Source organism: Suncus etruscus, chromosome 19 (genome assembly GCF_024139225.1).
Source record: "Suncus etruscus isolate mSunEtr1 chromosome 19, mSunEtr1.pri.cur, whole genome shotgun sequence".
In the NCBI taxonomy this organism is placed as follows: domain Eukaryota; kingdom Metazoa; phylum Chordata; class Mammalia; order Eulipotyphla; family Soricidae; genus Suncus; species Suncus etruscus.
In genome coordinates, this window is record NC_064866.1 from 7,953,704 (window position 1) to 7,981,511 (window position 27,808).

General features: G+C 39.7%; 1 protein-coding gene across 1 annotated transcript in view; it reads right to left on the bottom strand.

Annotated features, from left to right (window-relative positions):
* The window catches only part of SLC22A15 (solute carrier family 22 member 15), a 91,108-nt gene that overhangs the window by 18,889 nt on the left and 44,411 nt on the right, over positions 1-27,808 (bottom strand). The window contains exons 3-6 of the mRNA XM_049765976.1: positions 22,954-23,086; positions 21,885-22,049; positions 14,288-14,417; positions 7,078-7,293 (exon numbers count right to left, since the gene is read on the bottom strand). Of these exons, the coding sequence (XP_049621933.1) occupies positions 7,078-7,293; positions 14,288-14,417; positions 21,885-22,049; positions 22,954-23,086 (644 nt within the window). The remainder of the gene's footprint in view (positions 1-7,077; positions 7,294-14,287; positions 14,418-21,884; positions 22,050-22,953; positions 23,087-27,808) is intronic.

A 27,808-nucleotide genomic window follows, 5' to 3' on the forward strand; every position in this document is an offset into this window, starting at 1 on the left:
CCAGTGTCCCATATGGTCCTATGAGCCAGGAGCGATTTCTTAGCACATAGCCTGGAGTAATCCGTAGCCTCACCGGGTGTGGCCTCCAAGCCAAATCAAACCAAACCAAACCAAACCAAAACAAAACAAAACAAAACAAGACAAAGAAAACGACTCTACTCTTACTTTATTTTATTTTATTTTTTGGGGGGGGGGCACACCCAGCGGTGCTCAGAGGTTACTCCTGGCTATCTGCTCAGAAATAGCTCCTGGCAGGCCTGGGGGACCATATGGGACACGGGGATTCGAACCAACCACCTTAGGTCCTGGGTCGGCTGCTTGCAAGGCAAACGCAGCTGTGCTATCTCTCCGGCTCCTACTCTCACTTTATGTAACACAACATTTGGAAGGGTGGAGGGTTTGGGCCACACTCAACAGTGCTCAGGGACTATTCCTAAGAGTGACCTCTGAGGGTGTTTGGGGAACTATCATAGTGGCCGGGATTTGAACCAGGTTTGCCATTGCAGTCACTTCAACATCATGCAAGGCAAGGACCTCCCATATTACCTCTCTGACCCTCACCTCAACAATTTTATAGATGCATTTATTTCTGGTTTTGGGTACAAACCCAGAACTGCTCAGGGATTGCTCCTAGCTCTGCACTTGAGATTCACTCCAATAGGCCTGGGGTGCAGGGATTGAAATTAGATCGGCTACATGCAAGGCAAGTGCCCTGCCTATTCAATTTTTTGAACACTTGCTATGGGCATTTGTTGGCCTAGTATCGAAAAAATGGCTCCAGTGAAGTGCACTCAAGGAGAAAGACAACAGAGGGCGTCCTTGAGCACCAGAGAAATACTGGCATGAGTAGTGGCATTTCAGCCCCTGCCCAGGTGCCTCATCACCAGGCATTCAGAAAGACCTCAGGATGGGAAAGTTCCTTTCTCTCCACATCCCCGCCAGCACTGATTGTTCTCATTCTTTGTGATGTGTGCCAATCTCTGCGGTGTGAGGTGGTATCTCATCGTTGTTTTGATTTGCATCTCCCTGATGATTAGTGACGAGGAGCATTTTTTCATGTGCCTTTTGGCCATTTGTATTTCTTTTTTTTATCAAAGTGTCTGTTCATTTCTTCTCCCCATTTTTTGATGGGATTAGATGTTTTTTTCTTGTAAAGTTCTGTCAGTGCCCTGTATATTTTGGATATTAGCCCCTTATCTGAAGGGTGTTGGGTGAATAGTTTCTCCCACTCAGTGGGTGACTCTTGTATCCTGAGCACTATTTCTTTTCAGGTGCAGAAGCTTCTCAGTTTAATGTATTCCATGGCAAGGACAATATTCTGTTTGGAGAATCAAATAGGGAAGGCCTTGAGCTAGAGCCACAGTACAGGGATAAGGCACTTGCCTTGCATAGAGCCAATGGGGTTCTATCTCCAGCATCCCTGAATCCTCCCAGGAGTCATTCTTGAGTGCAGAGCCAGGAGTAATTCCTGAGCACTACTGGAAGTGTGTGTGTGTGTGTGTGTGTGTGTGTGTGTGGACTACCAATACCAAGCAGACAAAGAACCCTCTGAATAGTCATGAGTGTGTAATGCTTCGAGACCCTGGGAGCACTGTCTGGGTGGCAGCTAGTGGCCAATGCACTAAACCTCCTTCCCAGGATCTGAGAATGAAAAAGTCACCCTGAAGCTCTAGGTTAGGGTTTTCTCAGAGTAAAGGGGATCAAAGGAATATCTATGCTCAGGAATCCACATTACTAAAAAGGACCAAGAACAAAACCCTAAAATTAGTTCTATGTAATAAGTAGGTTTTACTATTTATTGATTTATTGACTGGTGTTTGAGCCATATGCAGCGATGCTCAGGGTTAGTTTTAGCACTTGGCTCAAGAATTACTCCTGGCGGTGCTCAAGGGACCAAATGTGATGTTGGGGGGGTCAAACCCCAACTGGCCACATGCAAGGCAAGTACTGATTCTTTGGCTTTAGTTTTAGAAACCATACATATCTTTTGTTGTTGTTGTTGTTGGTTATTTTTGTTTGTTTTTGTTTTTAGCCCATGCCTAGCAATGCTCAGGTGTTACTCCTGGCTCTGTGCTCAGAAATTGCTCTTGGCAGGCTTGGGGAACCAATATGAATTGCTGAAGATCGAACCTGAGTCAGCCATGTGCAAGGCAAACACCCTACCTGCTGTGTTATCCCATCAGCCCCCAAAATTATACATTTCTATATAAGAAGTAAACCTCTTGGGATTTGGAACTTTGCCTATCATTTTTGCACACGACTCTAACAAGTGTTTATTGGTGTGTGTATGTGTGTGTGTGCGTGTGTGTTGGGGGGGATTCCCATTTACTTCCTTTTGAGTTTACTAAGAAAATGCTACATGAGCTCTGACTACACTAATATCAAACAGGAAAGGAAAAGCTTTATTTTATCCCTTTCTGTACAAATAGAAAGTCAGCCAAGTACCGTGGGCCATTAAGAATGGATTCAACTGGGCAACCGGTAGAGGGAAGTTAACACTGGTGGTAGAATTGGTGTTAGAACACTGAATGCCTGAAACTTTATTATGGACATATTTTTGAACCACAGTACCTACATAAAAATACTCATTTGCAAAAAACAGTTGTGGGGCCGGAGTGATGGCTCAGCAGTAGGGCATTTGACTTGCAGGCAGATGACCCAGATGGACCTCAGTTCTATCCCCTGGCATCCCATATGGTTCCCTAAGCCAGGAGCAATTTTTGATAGCATAGTCAGGAGTAACTTCTGAGCATCACCAGGTGTGGCCCAAAAATAATAAATAAATAAATAAATAAATAAATAAATAAATAAAATGAAAAAAAAAACAATTGCATATGTTCTAGGCTGGGGATGGAGTAATAAAATAAATAAAAATGAAAAACACAATTGCATATGTTCTAGGCTGGGAATGGAGTGTATGTCTTGCAGCTTTGCTTTTGAGAATATAAGGTGCATGGTGTTACTTCTAATTTTGCCCCTTCTCTCCATCTCTCTTCCAGGCACGTTGCTTATAGCAGCGGAGTAAACAAAGGTAAACTCATGTTATTTTTCTAAACACTAATTTGGGATTGGTATTGGGTATCTGAGCCATTTTCCCCCTTCCCTTTGTAGTTGTAATGCCAGGGTGTGGGGCTGGCCTCTGAAATGCTTGTGATAAAATTCTCAGCTGTATTGATGCAAGGCAAGTGCTCTATCACAAAGCCACACCCCCAGGGGTCTATAAAAACATGCTAATTATGCTTTTTACCTGCACTGGAGAATTGTCTCTTACAAAATGCTATTCCTAATGTGACATGTATGCTAATATGTGCTGTTCTGCATTTACATGAGGCATTCCAATGAAGGAATTTCAGCAAGGAACTGAAACACACACACACACACACACACACACACACACACACACACACCTATTTAAAATAAGTTGTGATGGTTTCTAGTGAAGAACAAATCCATGGCATCATTTTAGGGTGCTAGAGAATTAGAGAAGTTTGGCTACTAGCTACTAGTGAGAGACACTTGTTGTGATGGTGAGAGGAAGAGATAGGACCAGAATGAGATCCAGACAGATCAAGATGTCAAAGCTAGGGTTTTGCTCCCAAATTTTCCAGATGGCAGAGTTGGTCATTAGAATGCAAGGCTGCAGTCATTAAAATCATGGCAATCCCGTTTATGGTCCTCCAACAGAATTTAAAATGCTCGCATAATATTTAACAAGATATTTAGAACATCAAGGAGCTAGTCTAAAAGGTACTACTGGGGAAAACAAGCTGAGGAACAGATGTTAAACAGGGAGGCCTCATTTTACTTCCTGGTTAAGACTTTCTTCAATGACAGATCCACATAAAAGAGTCTTGAGTTTTACAGAACCTTCAAAAAGAATGGCAATATCTGAACTGGCATTTGCCTCTATTATCATGTATTTTAACATCAGAGTCTGGGGAAAAGAACTTTATTTGAGAAGAGATCCTTTGGCTATTTAAGACATAAAATAAGCAAGGGCATTTTCCCTGACTCTAAGTCCAGCTTATCTGGTTTTTAATCTCTGGAAGGCCAGAAACCAATATGAATATTCCTAGAGAAAATACAAAACTTTAAGACAAGAAGGAAATAACTCACACCAACTAGGTGCTTCCTCGGAGGCAGAGGGTTTGATGCAGTTTTATGAATCTTGAAGTACTTGAATTTTTCTTAATATTTATTTACTTGGCAGCAGGGAGCCTTGCAAATTGGTAGGTTCTATGCTGTGATTTCAAATTAGGCGTTTTTGAAGCTTCCCTTATTCTCCATACCTCCAAGCTGAAGTCCTTTGTTCAATAGCTACTAATGGATCTGTAATATTGCAGTGTTGCTGATGTTTAGAGGAAAGAGCCATTGGTGTGAACAGATCCCCAACCATTCAGATGACACTCGGCATTAGTGAGGCAGGAGAGTTAAGATATGCTAAAACAATCTGTTTGTGAAGCCTTGTTCTATATTTACCATTTTTCTTCCTTTTATATGCAAAGATCGCCTTTTTAAAAATTGTTCTCCTTTACCCTCAATGAAAATATAAATTTCTGTGTCAACCCTGTCAGCCAGCGAGAGTCGATTTCTGTCCTCTCCATGTTTTGGGGACCAAAGAAGTTCTCCCAGATGATAACTGGGAAAGAATCTCAGGCTGATGGCCAGAGAGAGACACACTTTATTCCATTCCAACAATGCTTACATAGGACCAAAAGAGCTGGGATATGTGCAAGATGGCGGTATACAGTAGAGGCATGTGAGACACAAGGGAAAAGATAAACATAAATATTGGGGCTTAGAACTGCCTCAGGAGCAACACAGTGTTGACAGGTAATCTTTCCCTTAACCTGAGCTCTCTGTGAGAAAGGAGGGACAAATCTGGTGTCAAGCCCGATTAGTAGTAGCCACTGATCATGAGGAGATGGCACCCCTCTGTATTGTTCTTCCCCATCTCAGGAATGCTGTCTCCAAAAAACCTTAAGGAGATCCTAATTTATTTTTGCTCTATAAGGTTTTGTCAACCAGGTGGTCTGGTTATAGCATCACAGGGGGAATCCAACAGGTTTCCATACAGCCAAAATGACACAAACATACAAACTACAGTATCACAATCCTTTGGGTAAATAATTAGAATGATCATATCCCATATTGCAGGAATCTGAAGATGATATCAGGGTTTACTCTTGGTTTTGTGCTCAGGGGTCACTCCTAGCAATGGCTGGAATGCTATATAGTACTGAGTAAAATATCCTGCTGAGGATCAAATCTGGGTTGACTGTATGCAAAGCAAGAACTTTAATCCCTGTGCTCTCTGGATCCTGTGGGGATTTTTAAACTTGTTACATTTGCAACCCCTTTTTTTTGCCTGAGAAATTCAGCACGGATGACGCTGCCAGGAACACCTTAAAGGCACAACACAAGCCTGTCTAGAGTACAGGTGGGGTGGGATGGGATGGAGGGAGATTTGGGACATTGGTGGTGGGAATGTTTCACTGGTGAAGGGGGGTGTTCTTTACATGACTGAAACCAAATCACAATCATATTTGTAATCAAGATGTTTAAATAAAAAAATTCAAAAAAAAAAAAAAGAAATTACTCCTGGTTTGGGGACCATATGGGAGGCCGGGGTATCCGTGGTCCATCATAGGCTAGTATGGGCAAGGCAGACACCTTACCGCTTGCGACAATTTCTTAAAAGTTAAAAATAATTATATAATATTGGCCTAGACATATGATGGCCTAATCCACAGAACACAGTAAATAAATCTGTAAAGAACGGCCAACGGAGGGACCAGAGCAATAGCACAGTGAGTAACACATTTGCCTTGAACATGGAAAACCTATGTTTGATCCCCAGTCGTCCCTCAGCCAGCCAGGAGTGATTTCTAAGCACAGAACAAAAATAAATAAATAAATAAATAAATAAATAAATAAATAAATAAATAAATAATGAATTAATTTTGGTCACTTTGTAATCAGAAACTTTTAGCCATTGCCAAGGTTTTTAGGACTTCCTCCAACTTTCATAACTCCTCCCTAGTACCATTCAGTTATATGGCCTCAGATGTGGACCTTCTTAAAAGTCCAGTTTTAGAAGCAAGGCATTGCTGGATCACATGACATTTTATAGTTCTAGAACAGAATATAGATTAAAACTCACAAGCACTCTATTGCTTATATGCCTTGCCTCTCCATTTCTCCCAGTTACAACTTCCTTCTTCATTTTTTAATATAAATCTTTATTTAAGCACCATGATTACAAAACAAGCATGTTTGTAGCTGGGTTTCAGTCATAACCCCTTCACCAGTGCAACATTCCATTTAAATCATGCTACTTAAGTTATTTTAATGCTGAATGCACTGTGAGAGGCAGATTAAAGAACATTTGCAACTCAGGCCCAGAGAGTGCTAATTTGCTTCTTCGTTGATTTGTCCATGCATTGCTGTGTCTGTCACTCAAATTCTCAGAACCCCATTTGTACTTGAGGTAACATTTGACCCACCCTTATGAGTAAGAATGACACAAAATATGCAGCACGGGGTAGGATGACAGCTAGAACATGTTATCTTACCACCAAGGCCAAAGTCCAAGATAGGAAGTGTTGAAAAAATTATTTTTCTTTAGAAACATCTATTTCTGATATTCTCACTTGCTTTCCACAGTGTTATTATTGGGAGCGAGGGGCTCAAATATTTACAATAACTACCTCATAGGAAAAGTTATGTTTTAATATTTACTTAGACAAGTTCAGGAAACCTCTGGTAGGCAACATCACTTCCTTGTGCAGAAATTGCTGCAAAAACAGAGGCAAGCAAGCACAGTGCCTGGCTGAAACAGGGGCCTTGTTTTTATTAAAAAGAAATATACAAAAACCCAAGGTAGTAAGACACTTTCTGGCATTCTGAAGAAGGGACAGATAATGCAAACATTTTTTGCAGTCCAAGATAATAAGACATTTCTGCAACCCTGAAGAAGGGATAGCCAATGCAGACATTTTGTGAAGTCTGAGCAGAACATTAAATATTAAAATAATTAATTAATATTAATCTTAAAAAGTCCTTGGATATAATTACCAGACAAACATCAGAGTGAGGGTGTGCCACAAGAGAACCCGGTGACGGAAGAGGTCCAGGAAATTTCCGGTTTCCTTAAAGCTATGATGCCTTGGATGCGTCAGTGTGAACGTGCACTTGTGTTTACGGTTCCTCTTGGCTATGAGGTATAGAGCTGTATCAGCTTCACGGAGGCGGCCCTGGGAGTATAACCACCGGGGTGATTCCGGAATGGATCTGAAAGAGATGTCATTAAAGACCGTATAGTCATGCAGGCATAGGGGTCAAGAAAAGACAATTCACGCATACAGGATATGGATTCCAGTTTTGCTTCAAAATGGATCCTCCCAAGGGCTACATGGAAGAGAAGGTAACTCAACGTATGGGGGGCTGAATGATGCTTGCCTTCATGAATGGAGAGCAATAATATATATCCAGGACCGGAGAGATAGCATGGAGGTAAGGCATTTGCCTTTCATGCAGAAGGTCATCAGTTCGAATCCGGCTTCCCATATGGTCCCCCGTGCCTGCCAGGAGCAATTTCTGAGCCTGGAGCCAGGAGTTTCCCCTGAGCACTGCCGGGTGTGACCCAAAAACCATAAAAAAAAAAAAAAGAATATATTTGCAAAGTTGCAGGAAAGAAGGTATATGCTATCTATTTACGTTTCATTTTAATTTAATTTTAATATTTATTTATTTATTGGTTTGGGGATCACACCTGGCAGTGCTCAGGGCGTACTCCTGGCTCTGTGCTCAGAAATCACTCCTAGCAGGCACGTGGGACCATATGGGATACCGGGATTTGAACCAACGCCAGTCCTAGGTCAGCCGCTTGAAAGGCAAATGCCCTATCGCTGTGCTATCTCTTTGGCCCCTAATTTTAATATTTTAAATGACAGTACCTAGGGCTTATTCCTAGCTCTGTGCTTAGGGATTAGTCTAGAAGGGCTTACTTAGGGAATCATATGGGGGTCCTAGGGATTGAACCCAGCTTGACTGCATGCAAAGTCAGTATTCTATGTAAGATGATATCTCTTCAGTTCTTGAATTTACCTTTAAGAACATTTTCATAAAGGGTAAGCTCAGTTTATAACACTTAATAACACAATTTTTCATTAATAAGAACAAGTAGATAAAGATAGTGGTCTAAATTAGATTTAAGCACTATTAGAAAAATGTGTAAATAGAAGGTTTTTTGAGTTTAGAAAAATCTTTTGAAAATCCCTTATTAGCTCATAATTATTATCATAATTTTTAATAGACTGCCCTTAACACACTAATGTTATTAAGAAGATAGAGTTATTTCTGGAATAAAAATAAGGGGGTGGGAGGAGAGAGTACCACAGGTAAAGAGCTAGAGACTGGGGAGGAGGCACCTATAGGGGTCACCCCTGTGCACAGACCCAGGAGTAAGACCTGAGCACAACTGGGTCTGGCCAAAAAAAAAAAAAAAAAAAAGGAAGAAAAAAAATGAAGACAAAACCAAATAATTTATTATAACTACATTTAAGCATTTGCTGCTTCAAAATACTAAAATCAGGCTTTGTTTTAATATGTCTTGTGGCAATATCCAGATTTCCTAAGATCTTAAAGAATAAAAGTCAAAGGCCAGAACCATGGCGCAGTGGTAGGGTGTTTGCCTTGCACACGACTGACCTAGGATGGACCTCGGTTCGATCCCCCAGCGTCCCATATGGTTCCCCTAAGCCAGGAGTGATTTCTGAGTGCAGAGCCAGGAGTAATCCCTGAGTGTCAACGGATATGTGCCTCCCCCCAAAAAATAATTAAAAGTCAATTTTTTTCTTTTCCTTTTTTTCCTTCTTTCTTTGTGCCACACGGAGGTGCTCAAGGGTTACTCCTGGCTCTGTGCTCAGGAATCACTCCCAGTGATGCTTGGAACCATATGGATACCAGGGATTGAAAGCAAGTCATCTACATGTAAGGAAAGTCTCCTATCCACTCCTATCATTGCTCTAGACCCAAAAGTCAACTTTTCTGACTAACTTCCAGATCAAAAAATATATATATTTCCTCCTCTAATTACAAATTAAGCATTAATATTACCACTGGTGGAAATATCTAAAGTTTAAAGACTTAAATCCTATGTATTGGTTCTCAGACCTCTGAGGACGCATTTAGATGATATTGGAAAAAATATCTGAACTTTGTAAATTTGATCCTGAGTTAGTAAAACTATTTTTCTTGACATCTACTTGGCAAAGGCATTAACTACAGAAATGGGAAGCTTGTCACTGGGACAGGGTGAAGAGGCATACTTTTAGGGATGGAAACATTAAGATAATGGTGGAAGGGAAAAATGCTTGCCACAGAGGCAGGCTGTGAGGCAGGAGGAAAATGGGGTCCATTGGTGTAGGTTAGTGAATACTGGTGAAGGGATTGATGTTGGAATATTATACATCTAAAACTCAATCATAAATATCTTTTAAATAACCATAAATCAATAAATAACTTTTAATTTTGTAACTCATGGTGACTAATTGTAAAAAATAAAATTACAATGCCAGTTTACTAGTAACATGCTTAACAAACATGTCAAAAATTTTTTTTGGTTTTGGGGCCACACCTGGTATTGTTCAGGGGCTTCTCCTGGTTCTGTGCTCAGGGGACCATATGGAATGACAAATACTGAACTTGGGCCAGCTGTATGCAAGGAAAATGCCCTACCCACTGTACTATCTCTCCAGGCCACATGTTAAAATTTTTTGAAAGGCAATGCTTTTAAAATCAATCAATGATTTTGGGGGGGAAGGTTTTTTCTGGGCCAGATCTAGTAGTACTCAGAAGTTAGTCCTGGCTCTGCACTGAGGAATTACTCCACATGAGCTTGGGGACCATATGTGATGTCGGGGATCAAACCCAGGTTGGCTGCATGCAAGGCAAATGTTCTACCCACTCTATCTCTCTGGCCCCTATGACACTAATCTTTAAGATGAAACAATTCAATCAGTTAATATTGATTATGAGGACATTTGAACATAAATATGAGGACATTTCAAGGCAAGTAATAATTTTTCTGGTCAAGTGAATGAATGAATTTTTTTTGTCACTGATGTCTAATTCTCAAGAGCTTCCTAATAGTAAGGATCTACTATGTGGAAGGCCTGGGCTCTGGAGCTAGGAAAATGCTAACATGCAGGGACAGCTGTTGTGAGAGCTTCTAGTTTACAGAAATGGGACTCCGGGGTGAAGTGGAAGGAAGAGGACCACTAAGATGTGAGGCCAGTGTTGCACAATTCAGAGAAGAAAAAAAAATGAGGGGCTGGAGTGGTGGCACAAATAGTAAGGCTTGCTGGCACCAGCTTAGGAAGGACTGTGTGGTTCAATCCTCCGGCGTCCCATATGGTTCCCCAAGCCAGAAGTGATTTTTGAGTGCATAGTCAGGAGTAACCCCTGAGCATCACTAGGTGTGCCCCCCCCAAAAAAAAAACCCAAGAAAATGATGAAGTGGGAGGAAGATCAAGAAAGGCCCAGAGGCCCCCCACTGCATCATTCTTCTGATCCCTTGTGAAAAGCAAGCAGGAAAACTCAATTAAATAAGAAAAATGATCAATCATTGGAACAGAACTATCCATAGAGAAGCCAACAATATTCAATGAAGACATCATTTTTTTTTGGAGGGGTTTGGGCCACACCTGGCAGCACTCAGGGCTTACTCCTGGCTCTGTGCTCAGAAATCGCTCCTGGAAGGCTCAGGGGAACCACATGGGATGCCGGGGTTGGTTGTATGCAAGGCAAATGCCCTACAACTGTTCTATCTCTTCAGCCCATAAAATTCTTTTTAATGAAGGGTGTAGGGAAAACTGGACAGCCATGTACTAAAGAATAAAACTAGATCATTGTCATCTTAAACCATTACTTCAAAATTAATTCTAAGTGAATTAGAGTCTGAATGTAATATCCCAAATCATAAAATACATAGAAGAAAACATAGGTGAAAGGATCCATCATATAGGGGCCTTTAATATCTATTTGTAAATGCTATTCCAATGGCCAGAGAAACAAAAAGCAAAAATGACTTCCTCCATCTAAAAAGCTTTTGCACAGTGAAAGCAATACAACCCCTCCCAAATAAAAAGACAACTTCCTGAACTGGAGAATATATGTGCAAATAAGACCTAAGATAAGGGGTTACCCAAAATATATCCCCAAATCTAAATAAAGAACCCAGACAGTGCAACAACAACAAAATAAAAAGTGAAGATCTGAAAAGACATTTATCCAAAGAAGGCACCGAGTCAAAAACTTATGCACTATTACTTCTCACTAAGGAAATGAAAAGTAGAAAGCAGAATGAGACAGAACTTCACACCTGTGAGAATTGTTGCTATCAAAAAGACAAGAAACAATAAATGTCAGCAAGGATGTGGAGAAAAGGGAACCTTGCTCACTGTTGGTGGAATGTAAATTGGTGCAGCTACTACGGGAAAAGTATGAAGATTCCTCAAAAACTTAAGAATAGAAATACCATCTGAGGTAGCTATTGCTCTTCTGGGTATTTCTCTGAAGACTATCAAAACACTAACTCATAAAAACATATGCACCCCTCTGTTAACAGCAGTCTTATTGATAATAGCTAAGAAATGAAAGCAATGTATATTTTCACATGAAGGAAAGGATAAAAAGAATGCAGCATGTAAACAAATGGGATACTACTTAGCTATATTTGGGGGGTCACACCCAGCGACACTCAGGGGTTACTCCTGGTTCTGTGCTCAGAAATCACCCTTGGCAGGCTCAGGGGACCATATGGGATGCCAGAAATTAAACCACCATCTCCTGGGTTGGCCACATGCAAGGCAAACACTCTACCACTGTGCTAGCTCTCCAGCCCCTAATACTCAGCTATTTTTTTTTAATGATATATTACCATATGCAGTGACATGGGATAACTTTCAGGATATTATGCTAAGAGTCAGATAGCAAATGACTCTATGGTTCCATTCATATAAAGCAATAAAACAAACAAACGTACACACTGAAACAAAAACAAATGATTAGAGAATAGATTGTAAAATTGATCAAGGGAACCAACTGGATGGAAGTGAATGAAAACTAGTCTCTCAGTCTTTTGTGGAATGAGTTGGGACCACTTAAGCTGTGCTCAAGGGCTACTTTTTGTTCTATTCTTGGGGGCCCATGTGGTGCTGAGAATCCAAATGAGGTCAGTTTGCATACAACTAAGAACCCTAACCTTCTCAAAGCAACTAGTCTTCTGCTGTTTTTCATAATATAGTGTATATAGTTACTGAATCATAATGCTATACACTTAAAAGTTTAATATTATAAACTAATGTTCCCTGAACACAATGTTTTGAACAAAAATGAAAAGGAGGAGGCATCGAAAGAACAGGTGCAGCTGAGAGCAGGAGGCATGAAAGTAGAAAAGCATAAGATGTAAACTGGGACCAACAAGCAGTTTCATGTGCCTGACACATAGGTTCTGAGAAAGAGGATGTGAGAAATTTAGGAAAGATAAATTGGGTGGCAAACTGTGGGACACCATATATCCTAAAACTAATGGTCTAAATATATATTTTTCATTTCTGTGTTCTTTTCTCTTTGTTTTTCAGAACCCAAATTTATTTCTCAGCTAGTAAATGCCTCACCTGGCACTAAGCAATAACAAAGATTACAAATTCAGCACAACAAAAACAGAGCAGCTCATTCATCAATGTTTTACTATTGAAAGTGAGATGAGAGCTGGCAGCATAAGATGTATTACACATTTAAAAAGAAGATCCATTTCCTACCAATATTTATAGAAATGGCTATTAATTTCAGAAATACACTCGGTACCAGTTTATTTCCCAAGTTTATAATTTACAAGTTAATAAAATGTTAGTTTGCTATGCTAACAAGACTATTTCACTCTGAATCAGTTAAATGCATTAATTTCCCCCTTTTAAATCTAGACAAAGTATTTCTACTATTTTTTACACCTTTAATTCTCTTACATTAAAAGTGGGTATAAAAATAGATTTCACTTTCATCCCATTAAATCTCACGGAGCCAATAGATAAAGGCTCTAAATAAAAATTCTGCTATTGGTATCTTGTACTGTATGACACAGAAGAATTTTCTGTGGCTGAAAATTGTACTTAACTGAAATATTTTAGTGATTAAAACCTTTCAAATAAGTGACACTTCAGGAGAAAACCTTTGTTAAGCACATAGAATATCCCAATAAAGAAGGTTAAAGTCGATGGCTCATTTTATAGAATTGAAAGCATTGCGACTCTTAATAGAAGCCTGATAAGGAAATCATTTTTCTGCTTTCAGCTCATGTACTCTAAATTTTTTTCTGAAGTATGAGAATCTTCCAGAAGCCACTTTTAGGGTTCATAAAATGATACCCATCTTCAGTATTAATAGTTGGCACTACATATTCAATAAAGAGAGATTGATGTACAGATGACATCTGTTATAATCTAATGCATAATCTCCAGATTGAGCATCATTAGGCTTGAAGCATTCAGTGAGAAAGAATATTGATCCCTTTATTAACAATTTGGAATACACTGACAATTTGAAGACTAAACTGCAAGTCCAGTGAGAGGTTACTTTAAACAAGGGACACCTGCATTCTTTTTTTTTTTTTTAACTTTATTTATTTATTGATTGATTGGTTTTGGGCCACACCAGCAGTGCTCAGGGATTACTCCTGGCTCTGCACTCAGAAATCACTCCTGGCAGGCTGGTAGACCATATGGGATGCCGGGAATCAAACCAGGTCCCTCCCAGGTCAGCCGCATGCAAGGCAAAGTCTCTACTGCTGTGCTATCTCTCCAGCCTTGACACCTGCATTTTTTTTTTTTTTTTTTTTTTTTTTTTTTTTTTTTGTGATTTTTGGGTCACACCCGGCAGTGCTCAGGGGTTATTCCTGGCTCCAGGCTCAGAAATTGCTCCTGGCAGGCACAGGGGACCATATGGGACGCCGGGATTCGAACCGATGACCTCCTGCATGAAAGGCAAATGCCTTACCTCCATGCTATCTCTCCGGCCCCGACACCTGCATTTTTAAGGGCTTAGGTATCCTCTCTCTTCCCAGTCTGACAAGCTTTGGTAACACTTGTGGGATTTATTTTTTCAACAAAGTCCATTCAAATTCCTGAAAGAGAACAACTGCCCTTCCTGATCTGTAGACATCCTCTGAGGTCATTCTGTCTGCCTCTAAAACGACAACAAACTCAAAGGAGACAAGAATACTTACAATGATAAGAGAAAGACTACAGTTCCCTCCAGGTTAACCAGAAGGGCGAGGGTCCTCCAGGAGCGGATCAAGTACCCTAACAAAGCATACTGGGCGATGCCAACTGCAAAGAAGAGACCACCGATGGAACCTAAATCAGGAAAAGAGACCAGTTACCAGGGAATGTCATCATCTGCCCCAGTTTAGCAAAAGAGACTGAGCCGCTTCTGCCCTTGTAAAATGGGAAATTCAGTCCTTCAACAGAAAAGGACACATTAATAAAACATCTGATGAGAAAAACTGAAAAGGGGGGATAGAAAACTGGTGGAAAAGGAAGGGAAAAAGATGAAAAGAAACCCAAACAAACCCAAGAACTTAAAGGAATTCTTCAAATGCTGTCTGCATCAACTTATTCTGAGTGACCTGTGCATATTCTGTATAATATAGTGATCAGATTATTTTTCATTCATTCACTCATTCATTCTTTATTTATTTATTTATTTATTTAGGTTTTTGGGTCACATCCAGCAGCGCTCAGGGGTTCCTTCTGGCTCTACACTCAGAAGTCACTCCTGGCAGGCTCAGGGGACCAAATGGGATGCCGAGATTCTAACCACGGTCCTTCTACATGCAAGGCAAATGCCCTACCTCCATGCTATCTCTCTGACCCCTATTTATTTACTTTTTAATAATATTTTTATTTAAACATTGTGATTGCAAACATGCTTGTAGTTGGGTTTCAGTCATAAAAAGAACAAAAGAACACTTCCCTTTACCAGTGCAACATTCCCACCACCAAGTAATCAGGTTCTGAGTTGATAAAACTACCTCAATACCAGGAGTTTATCTTTATCACTGAAGCCATCCTAAATTCTGATCTTGGAGTTTTGGGGTGGGAGTAAGGAGTACTGTACTCAGGAGCTATTTTGTGCTCTGTCCTCGGGAGTGACTCCTGATGGTACTGGGGGGGGGGGGGGAGACCAAATATACTGGAAATTTTAACCAACATAAGCACATGCAAGACAAGCACCTTACCCTTGTACTAGCTTTGTAGCCCCAAATTTCTGATATTAATTCATCCATTAACTCAGCTGCTCCCCGATTCTCCCCCATTCACTATTAATTTATCACCATTGGATATATGACATTTTATATTTATTTGTTTCTCGTCTTTCTCGCTCATGTAAGCTATGTTCTATGAAGCATGGATTTTTTTATCATACTGATAGAAAAAATATCAATCCCATGGATTGTTATGAATTTTGTTTTCTGAAATAAATGCTAAGAGAGGTACTACATCCACTGGCTTTTTAATATACTTGGGTTTTTCTATTTTTTGGACACATTCTAAAATAGTGTTTATCAGTATTCAGGGGTCTTCAAACTACGGCCCATGGGCCACATATTGTATTTATTCCCATTTTGTTTCTTCACTTCTAAATAAGATATATGCAGTGTGCATAGAAATTTGTTCATAATTTTTGTTTTTACTATAATCTGGCCCTCCAACAGTCTGAAGGACAGTGAACTGGCCCCCTGTTTAAAAAGTTTGAGGACCCCTGGATAAGTAGTAAGAGGTGCTCCTTTTATTTTTTATTTTTATTTATTTATTTATTTTGATTTTGGGCCATCCCCAGTGATGATCAAGGGTTATTCCCGACAATGCACTCAGAAATTGCTCCTGAATTGGGGGACCATATGGGACACTGGGGATCAAACTGTGGTCCATCCTGGGTCAGCTGTGTATAAGACAAACACCCCACTGCTGTTTCATTGCTCCGGCCCCATGAGCTATTCTTTTTGAAACGTATCCATATGTTGACCTAAAAGCACGTAGGTTGGGGTAAGTCTAGTACAAAGATAGAGTTGAAGGGGTAAGTTAGTCTAACCCAGTCTGTATGAGCACAGATTTCCCACACATGCTCTCTGCTAGCACCTTACTATGGAAAGACAGACCTCTATGTGTATCAGAAGGAAATAACTACACTAACAATTATCATGACGATCTTGATGAGTGAGAAAAGCAGAATGCCTGTCTTGAATATAGGCAGGGGTTGGGAAGGAAAGAGGAAGGCATTGGTGGTGGAAATGTTGCACTGGTGAAGGGGGGTGTTCTGTTTATGACTGAAACCCAACTACAATCATGCTTGTAATCATGGTACTTAAATAAAGATTTTATGAAAGAAAGAAGAAAGAAAGAAAGGAAAGAAGAAAGAAAGAAAGAAAGAAAGAAAGAAAGAAAGAAAGAAAGAAAGAAAGAAAGAAAGAAAGAAAGAAAGAAAGAAAGAAAGAAAGAAAGAAAGAAAGAAAGAAAGAAAGAAAGAAAGAAAGAAAGAAAGAAAGAAAGAAAGAAAGAAAGAAAGAAAGAAAGAAAGAAAGAAAGAAAGAAAGAAACAGGGCTTTTGTAATTATATTTTAAACATTTCCCATAGTCCCTAGGAGATAGTATCACAGTTAGGGCTCAATCCTCAGCATCACACATCTCCCTCAAATATCACCAAGTATGGCCCTGGAGTACCCCATTCCTGCAAACACTCTTGACATAGCCTGGAGGCCCCTAACTTCTCTAGGGTGACCTGCGTAAACTCTAGCTGACTCAGTTGACCAAAATCACTAATGGGCATTGGGGACTCCTAAGCAGTGCCTGAAAGACCTTAGCCTGCCAGTTTCTTACAGCAGTCTTATTTGTCTATTGATTGGTTGGGGATTGGGTCACACTTGGGTATGCTCAGGGCTTACCCCTGGTCCTGGTCCTGGGAATCATGCCTGCAGAGCTTCAGTGGACCATATGTAGTACCGGGGGATCAAACCCAGGCCAACTTTGGGCAAGGTAAGTCTCTTACCCACTGAACTATCTCTCTGGCTTTTATAACAATCATGCAAGACAAATGTTTCAATCTCTAACAACAATTATGACTGGTTCACTGTTTCACTTACAGTGAGAAAGAACTAACAACAGCTGATGTGGTTGTGTGCTGTGTTTATAACACAAATTAGAACATGTGGTTGATATGGGTACTGGGACAGTGTGATTTCCCCAGACATTTAGAGTAGTCAATAGTTATTATGGGTCCATTAAATTGCATGAAATTGCACCTGGCTTTGAAGAATAAAGCTTTATGTCATTGTTCAGAACAGTCCCAAGATCCTAGTATCCAATGACAACAGAAGACAGTCAGGGACAGGAATTGTTTCAGAGGGATCAAGCCCAGATCCTCAGTTGGCACATACTACTGAGTGGTCCTAGAAAAGCCATGAAATATCTCTAAGCTTCAGTTTATTCATTAGTGAAATAGAAATAATAATACCCTCAATGCATTCTATACACAGGTTTAGCTTTCTTGTACTGTCATAGTGTGTGTGCCTAGTTCCATATAGTTGCTAACTTGTCATGCAAAAAGGCCATCTGGAAGCTTATTAAGGTGATGATCTATGATAAAATATTGTGTACTTAGCCCTATTTTCCAATTCCAAGCACACTCCTTCTGCTTCTTTGGAGGATCGGCTTACCCTTCCTTCATTCCTGACATTCAAGCAGGGACTACTAATCATAGTTGTTAGGTGACCCCAAGCAAAACCATCATAGTTTTTACTCAGAAACTTGAGTACTAAACTTGGTATAAAACCTGAAGGTACTTGAGCCTCATTTATGACAGGGCAAAGAAGAGAAGCAACTGACCTGATTCTTGGCACCTCTGAGACTTGGCTAGTCTATGATTCAGTTTTGCTCACTCAATGATATCACTTTATGGATAAATTCACAGAGGTTAGTCTCTGTCATTTAAAACCAGGAAGACTGTGTCAATTGAACAGGATGGGCAAAAAGAAATTATTCAAAATTTTAAGACTTTAAATGCTGTGATGACATTACTATAGACAAAAGTTACAGAAGGTGATGGAGATTTAAGAGAAAATAAAATAATTTTTATTCAAGAAGCCAACAGACATTTGTATTTAGCATCCAGCATAGAGCTGTACATGGGTGCCAAAAATCGTATCAATGGAGATATGATAAGGTCCAAGTTCAATTGTGTAAAGCTACTAAAATCCTAATATATTACATCACCACTTTTGTATTTTGCAATCCTGAGATAATCCCGGGATAGGTGGCATTATAAGTAATTATGGGCATTCAAGTATTTGTACATATTTTCAGGTTAATTTCTTCTTCTCAATTGATTTCAAGTCTGCTCAGTTCACATTAACAAAATTTCTTATTGGTGTAGAGCTACGTATAGTCTGGAACATGGTGACTTCATAACCACTACCCAATTCTTATGAAGCACTATGACTTACAACCTTGCTCATGATAGGAATTTCAAGCATTCAGCATTCCAGCTCTATGTACCCACCAACAGTGTATTAGTGTCTTTCCCCCAAGGTCCCGTCACACTACCTTTGCTTGGTAAGCTCAATTCTTTAAGGCCAATTTTCAAATTCTGTTACCTTTGGCCCTTTGTAACTTCCTTATTGTTTCTTAATATCTCTCAATAATATAAGTTATTCTAAAGTTTCATGACTTCATTTTTACAAATGGCACCAATGATCTACATTTTCAAGACCATGTTCTTTCTCTCCTCCTCATAGTTCAACAAGCACACGTCTTGTTGCCACACAAATTCATTTCAAGTACATCCCCCCCTTTTCTAACTGACAGCAGATCCTAAGAACCAAGCACAAAAGTTTGTAGAAGGACCCCACTTTGTATGCTTTTATTCCTCTAGGATCTGCCCTAACTGTCTCCCAAAGCAATATTTACATGAACAGTAGCCATCATTCCTCTGTGTCATTAGACTCTTGCTTTCCCACTGCACTTGGAGCAAATAACCAAATTCCTGATTTTGGCCTATCAAGTCCATATCAACTTGTCTCTTTAACTGTCCTTTTTTCTCAATCTCAACCCTTCAGGTCCTCAGAAAAGTTCATTCTTCTTGCCTTAGACCATAGTTCTTGTCATTTCATCTAGAACGTTCTGTCAGAATATCATATCATATACCACTGTCTTCAAACAAATACCTACATTGAGGTTTTCTCTAACGATCTAATATAACTATTCCTGATGGTTACCATCTGTCCATGACCCTATTCCACTTTCTTCATTATACTTATAATTTTATAAAATAACTTAATATTTGTCATACGTTTCCAGATGAAGATAAAAGTTTTCTAGGAACAAGGGCCTCCCATCCTCTTTTATTTTTTAGTACTATCTTCATTTAAACACCTTGATTACAAATATGATTGTAGTTGGGTTTCAGTCATCTAAAGAACACCCCCCCTTCACCGGTGCAACATTATCTTTTTCACTGTTTTATCCCAAGTGCCTGCAAAAGACATATTATATACATAGACCACCTATTTAATAAATAAAAAATAAATATTCAAAGAAAAAACACTGTAAAGATATACTAGCCATATTTATTTATTTATTTATTTTTTTGTTTGTTTGTTTTTGGGCCACACCCGGTAACGCTCAGGGATTATTCCTGGCTATGTGCTCAGAAGTTGCTCCTGGCTTGGGGGACCATATGGGACACCGGGGGATCGAACCGCGGTCCGTCCAAGGCTAGCGCAGGCAAGGCAGGCACCTTACCTTTAGCGCCACCTCCCGGCCCCGCCATATTTATTTTTAGATAGGTAAAAATTATATATGTGCTCAATTTCACTTTTATGTAGGTCCTGAATTTTTAATAATGAAGATCAAATTTTCTTATACTAAACTAAAGAAAAAGTAAATACATTAGGATGATATTTTAAAATTATTTTAGTATTTTACTTTATTAGCTCCTAATAGTTCTGAGTAAATTATGCTTTTCTTATTAATCACTACACTACAAATTGGTTAAAAATGGATGTTTTCAGTAAATAAGTTACAACTGCAAACTTAGGACTCATAAAGCACTCTTAGACACAATTTTATCATACATAATATCCCATAATATTTTTATTTTTATTATTTTACTTTTCAGTCATATCAGGCAATGCTACTACTCTTAGCTCTACTCAGAGGAATTATGCCTGCCATTGTTTAGGGGGTATGGTCCAAACGAGTTAAGGATTAACAGGCCTCCTGCATGCAAAATATGTCTTTCAGTTCAGTGAGCTATCTCTCTAGCTTCAAAAATAACCTCTTAAAAACATCAATTCTGGGGCAAAAATATGAATAGGGCCATTTGCAGGTTCAATTCTCGGTACCTTATATGGTTCTCTGAGCCCATCAAAATCAAGTCTTGAGCACTGCTAGGTATGGTTCCAAAACCAAAATAACTAAATAAATAAATAACCAACATTAATTAATTCTATTCAATAGAGCACTTGAGAGAATAATGGGGGTGGTGAAAATGATATAGAGCATAGCCTTTAATTAGGAAATTAAATACCAGTAAAGAAATGTTATAAAAGGGGTTCAAGTGGTAGTACAGCATGAAGAGTGTTAGCCTTGCATGTAGTGGATCTGGGTTCAATCCTGGGCATCCCATATGTTCCCAGAGTTTACCAGGAGTGATCCATATGTGTAAAGTCAAGAGTAAGTCTTAACCAGAGATGTGGCCCAAAACAAACAAACAAAAATCTCTAACAGTGTCATCTTTTGAGTTGAATAGACCAGTAAACACTAAATGGCCTATGGGTAAGCAGTTAGTGAAAATAGAAGTCTCTGAGGAAGGGATTTTTGGTATTTCTCTTTTTGGCTTCCCTTTGTGATTTAACACGGTTATACCAGCATTACAATTTGTATCAATTAAGTCACATCCTAGCATAAGGCATCAGTGGTACGTACCCGTAGTGAGGTAAAAAGGCAGTAATGCAAGAAAAGTGACTCTCTTATCTTTTTCTTCCTTTCCCCTTCCCTCTTCTAAATTGATATTTATAACACCTAGAAGAACTTCTCCTAGTTTTTTCTTTTTTCCTTTCTTTTTTTCCTTTTTCTTTTTCTGTATCTCCAACAAAACCACATTGCTAGAACCATCTTGCTCAGCCTCATAAATTGAGGGGGAAAAATGAATGGTACCAGGGCCAGACATTCTCATGAACGTTTAGTGGAAATAAAAAAATGATTAGACCTGAACATCAAACCCAAAGTCAACAACAACAGAGTCTATACCTAATTAGAAGCAAGCTGTCCAAGTGGGGGACCAGTTCCACTAGTATTCTGGGGGGTTACTCTTCCTCTTTTACGTCCTCCTTTAAGGAGGAAGATATGGAATGCATGCTGGGAACAGGGGTAGAGGGAGGACATCACTGGTGGTGGGAATGCCCCCGATTCATGGTCACTATGTACCTTAAATATTACTGTGAAAGATTTGTAATTCACTTGGGCCACAATAAAAATTAAAAAAAAATGAAAAGAAAAGTGACTTTCACAATAATTCAAAGGCAATCTAGGTGGTACAGAAACTTATAGGTTATGAGTCTGGCCACAAAGAAATATGAGTGAATTGTTCACTGTCAGAATAAAATCATAAAATAATTATAATGTGTGTGGGCAAAGAACCTCCAGTCCAAGCAAATGTATTTGTGGACTTGGGTTCAATTGATGGCTTCTGGGTTGTCTGGAGGGTCTGGGTAGCTAGCTAGGTCATCACTCCCATCTCCTTTATTGGCCTGAATTATGAAGTACCTGCAAGTGCCCAGTAGGCGGTGCCCAAACATTCGTTTAGCAGGACAAAGGCCACCAGAGACATCCCTCCATTCATCCAGCCTACCAGGAAGCGTGTGACTGCAAAGAATTCATATGTGGGGGAAAATCCATTTGCAATAGCAAATATGATGTCAAGAGCAAAACCTAGAAGGAAAAAAAAAAGAGAAACAGGGCTCAGTAACCCAGAGGGAGAACAGCATTGGATAAAAGCAATAATATTACACACAAATATACCGAAAAGAATAGAGCTATGAGGAGTCATATTACTGCCAGATTACAAAATATTGTGATAATATTACTTTGTAAAGAAATCTGTGTGTTTTGGGGGAGCTTTTCTTTTTTCTTTCTTTCTTTTTTTAGTTTCTCTTTAAACTTATAATGAAAAACAGATGTCTGTTCTTCGTTGAAGACAAGTTGGATTCCATCAATCAGGAATAATTTCAGTTACTCACAATAATGCTACAAAAGGAAAATCCTTATCTCATGCTCTGCTTGTGAAGATAACTATTTTAAGTTCTGTGAAGGGCCTCTGAAATGAATCAACAGGCAAAATGTTTTGGTTTGTTTTTTTGGTGGGGGAGAGCACAGTTGGCCACACTCAGGTATTACTCCTGGCTCTGCACTCAGCAATCCCCCCCTGGCAGGCTCAGGGGACCATATGAGATGCCAGGAATCGAACCTGGTCTGTCCTGGGTTGGGTCAGGTGCATGCAAGACAAATGCCTTACCAATTGTGATATCTCTCTGGCCCTTAACAGGAAAAGTGTAAGGAAACGGATCTAGCAGACTGCCTAGATCTTTATCCTCCTTAGACCCAGTTCTAAATTAGAAATTGAAGTTGTTGTTTTTTTAGGGGCATCATCATCCTATGAAAAGGTGATAATAATTGTATCCAGCCATCAGCAGACAAGAATGAACTCTGGCTGCAGTCCGGCCAGTTGCCAGAAAAATTAAATTCAGCCATGTCTCTGCACAACAATTCCCTTATTACTTTCCCGAATACCTTGGGGAAGAAATAAGTTCTCTCAGGCAGATCACGAACACATTACCTGTGAGATAGACTTTTTTCCTTCCAAAGCGATCTGAGAGTTGACCAAAAGTGATGACACCTACAAACACACCGCTGAAGAAGAAGGAGCTGGCAGCACTGACTTTGTAAGACCTGTTGGCAATTAAAAACCACTAGAGAAAGAAAAAAAAATAAAGAGAGAAAGAGAGAGCATTTAGGTTCAATAAAAAAAAGCTAGTTGGATTGAGATCACTTTTAAAAAAATTGGGGTCATATTAAAGTGCTCAATGAATATTTCTTTCTCTGTATTCAAAGGCAGAAATGCTAGCATTCCTAGGCAGGAATTCCAAAGGCAGGAGTGCCTAGCATTGCTCAGGGGACCATATGTGATGCTAGGGATGGAATTAAGGTTGGCATAGAAAGTACTGTAAATCCATGGCTCCAGAGAGATAGCACAGTGGTAGGGCGTTTGCCTTGCATGCTGGCAATCCAGGATGGACAGTGGTTCAAATCCTGGCATTCCATATGGTCCCCATGCCTGCCAGAAGCTGTTTCTGAGCCCAGAGCCAGGAGTAAACCCTGAGTGCCACCGGGCTTGACCCCAAAACAAATAAACAAATAAAAAACAAAAACAATAGAAAGCACTCTCCTGTATTATTCTCTGCCCCCAAGAATTAGCTTTTAAAAATCCAAGTGCACACCAAAACTTGTGCATTGGAACTGCCCTACTGCAGGGATCCATTAACAATCAGAATTCAGTGGAGCATCCATCTTGGACCATATCCAAGAAAATTCTGTCTTTGGATATGCTTGAAATCATTATTATAATGAATTTGCATAGTCCTCTATGCACATTTTATTGCAGCAAGGAACAAGGGATAAAATAATTATTGATGAATCTAATGGCTATACCATTCATCCACAAACTGCACGTTTCCAGGAGGAGACATTGTCCACTGATTTGTTTCTCTAAAATATGTGATTTAGGGGCCAGAGAGATATCGCACAATAAGTAGGGTGCTTTCTTTGCATACAGCCAACAAGAGTTTTATCCCTGGCATCCTATATGGTCTCCTGAACACCATCAGGAGTAATTAGTGAGTGCAGAACCAGGTGTAACCCTTGAACAATGCCTTGACAAATGAATGAATGAATGAATGAATGAATGAAATAAAGTACATGGTTCAGTGAAATTAAGCATATTCAGACGACAAAGCAACAGCCACCACCATCTACTTTGGAACTTTATCATTATCCCAAGCTGAGACTCTATTCTGATGAAACAGCAATTCCCTCTCCTTCAGGCTCCAGAAAGTACTACTCAGTATTGAACCCATAGACTTGACCATTCCAACAAGACAAAATCAATTCCTCCTGTGGAATTCCTCTATGTTCAACAACTTCACTTCCATCTACCTGTGACTGTTTAGAGGTAGGAGAGTGGAAACATATCTATAACTGTATGACATTCGCTGTAGCTTTTACAATTCAGTTCTGTCTGCCACTATCTATTGGAGTAAGGAAAGGCTTTAAGGTTCAGAGCTAAGTGCTAGAAAACAATGACACTATTTTTTTTTGTGTGTTTATTTGGGTTTGGGCCACATCTGGCAGGTGCATAGAGGGTCATATGAGTTACCAGAAATTGAACCTGGGTCAGCCACATACAAGGCAAATGCTCTAGTACTTTACTAACTTTCTGGCCTCTCTATCACTGTATTATTATTATTATTATTATTATTATTATTATTATTATTATTATTATTATCCATCTTATCATTACCAACAACTAATTTTTTTATTTTATTTTAAGGCCAAACCTGGTGATGATCAGGGGTTACTCCTGGTTCTGTGCTCAGGAATCAATCCTAGGAATCCACAGGAGATCATATGCAATGCCTGGGATGGAACCAGGATTGAATGCATGCAAGGCAAACACTTTACTTCCTGTATGATCTCTCTGGCCCTGATAAAACTTCAAAAAATGGGCACATATTGTATTATATAATGTGTTATATACATATACACATATACATATATGATATAAAATATATAATTATTATATAATAGTATATGATATTGTATTATATAATTTAGCATACCATAGTAGAAAAAAGATACCCTTTCTCTTTAGGGGAAAATAAACTTATAGAGAAAGCAGTCGCACACAGCCTTATCTAAACTCCTGTCTTCTGATGTCTTATGTTTATAAAAATAGTCAACCAGGGTCACAGAGGTCACATCAGAGACCCAAGAGGATGCTCAGCTTTCTCTTTGCATCCTTCTATAGTCACACAAGAAAGATGTATGAAGTAGTACTGGTGATAATCTGGGAAGGAGGCTTTTTAAGTGTCTCCCACTTTAGCTAGACTCTTCACTTCCTTCTGAACTTCTCTTCCCAAATTCTGAGCTCTCATTCTGCACAAAGCAAATCCAACTGTTTTGATGCATTTCCCATGGCGCTAGACTAAAAAAGGTCTTGCCAAGATATAGTCTGGACATCTCTATGCAAACCATACAGGGGGCTGTAGAAAACTAACAGGAAGGACCCACAAAATGACCAAAACAGAGCAGAGTAGGATATTACCAAGGCCTCAAGGTGAATTGGATTCATGGTGAAAGGTGGCCATGCTTGCACAAAGGTTGCTTTAGAGGTCAAGTGGGATGACAAAAGAGACATGCATGCAGAGACATGTGCAAAAAGCACTTAAAAATAAGCAAATTCAGGCCTCCTGAGAGATAATATAGGGTGAAAGCACTTGTTTTACATGTAGCCAACAGCTCAATCTCCAGAACTGCATATGTCCCTAGGCATAACCAGGAATCACTAAAGCAAAAAGTTAGAAATAGCTCCTTAGGTGTGGCTCAAACTCCTTCCACCTCCAATAAAAACCAACTCTAGGGGCCAGAGCGGTGGTGCAGGGTGTAAACCGGCCTAGGACGGACTTCAGTTCAATTCCCCAGAGTCCCATATGGTCCCCCAAGCCAGGGGTGATTTCTGAGTGCATAGCCAGGAGTAACCCCTGAGCATCACCGGGTGTGCCCCCCAAAAAACAACAACAACAACAAAAACCAACTCTAAAAGGGTGTAGTGGGATCCATACTGGAGAAGTTTACTGGAGAAGTGGGAAGGATTACTGACAACTGAAAAATATCAAATTAATTTCTGTTAGTTATGCTGGGACAAAGAGTCCCGAAAGAGTAGTGTAAGAACAATATTGGGAAAGGTATGTGAGATTAAAGGTTAGTACCTTGACTTTTAAATACGTATTTTGGGGGCACATCTGGCAGTGCTCGGGGGCTACTCCTGGTAGTTTTGGGTGGTAGATCCCAATAGCTCAAGAGGCCATGTGGGTGTTGGGGATTAAACCAGAGACAGCAACGGTTTGCAAAGCAAGTGCATTAACCTCTGAACTATCTTTCTGGCCTGGGAGTTATACATTCAAGGGGTAAGCTGATGAAAAATTTTCAGAGAAATGATGTGGCCAGAACAAAGAAGATGCAGCCAGCTGGGGAGGGCAAAATGAATTAGGAGTAGCCAAGTTTAGACAGAGCTATAGATTTCCTAGGAGTGCCATGTAGGGAAATGGAGGACCAAGGAAGCGAAGTGGGCCTTATAGGGGTGTGATTAATGTAATAGAACAAATGCTGGTGAAAGGGAAAAGATCAAAAGGATGTATATGTGTGTGTGGCAGAAATATAATTATCAGGAAAAACTCCATATCCTAATTTCCTGCTACTTTCCATATCCCAAGAAAATCACTCACTAAACTGGATTTCTCTCAAGGAAGGCTGTTTTTCCTTTAATAGTCATGAATCAGAAAGCCTGGGATGAGAGTAGAAAACCAATCTCCAAAATGTCAGCTCATCTGAAGATCATATTATCAGACTGAAATCCTCAATCTTTCTCAGGCATCAAGATGGAAGATTAGTCAGAAACAGACACTTCTTTCTTCCCCAGTAATGATATGTTTAGCAGGGCACAAGGTTACTCGAAAGGAAGAGCATTCCAATCTCTCTTGCAATTTAGTGTGGCCACGCTACCATGTACCATGTTTGGCTCAACGATTGTAAGCTAAAGAATCATGTGGAAGCTTCTAGAAGCTTGTCCTAAGAAGAACAGATTTTGTTCCAGGGAGATAGCTCAAACAATAAAATGGCGGGCAGACAGGACTCGATCCCCAATATCACACTGACCCCTGAGTACCACTAAGAGAGATACTTTCATCCACCTCACCTCTTTACCTACCTCACCCCAAAATAGAAAAATATTTCCCTTGTTTATTTCTTCGTTTCTCTTAACTAGCTTCTGATGAAAACTGAGCATTCTGGGGCATAATGATATTAGTCATATTATAGAGATAGTGAAGGCCAAAGCTGGAAATTTAGAGTTCCCAGGAACACAGTCATATATGTCCTAGCATGCCTTTTTCTGTCATTTGTAGTGCCAGAGATCAAACCCAGGATTTGACATATACTTTGTTCATAGAACCTGGTAATGTCCTCCACTGCTGAGTTACGATTTCAAGGCTGAATTTTTTTCTAGTTCTCTGTCCTGGATCTTATTCTCCTCACTAATTGCACTGCCTCTAAAATCCTGGACACCCAATACCTCATTCACTCTCAGATAATTTGCTGGTCTCTAATCTTCCAACTCATTTCCTCTAGTCTTTTTATTCCAAATATTCCTCAATCTCTTCCAAGACCTCCAATCACCCAACTCCACAGTAAGTAAGGTCTGAACCAACAAAAAGGCTAAACCCTAGTAATGATGTCAGGATCTGTGAAAGATTAAGTGTGATGCATTTTTAAAGATTCACATCAAAGAGAGCCAAAGGATCGTGGAAGTTGAGAACAAGTTTAGCTTGATGAAAAATTTATTTTGAATATGCAGAGAG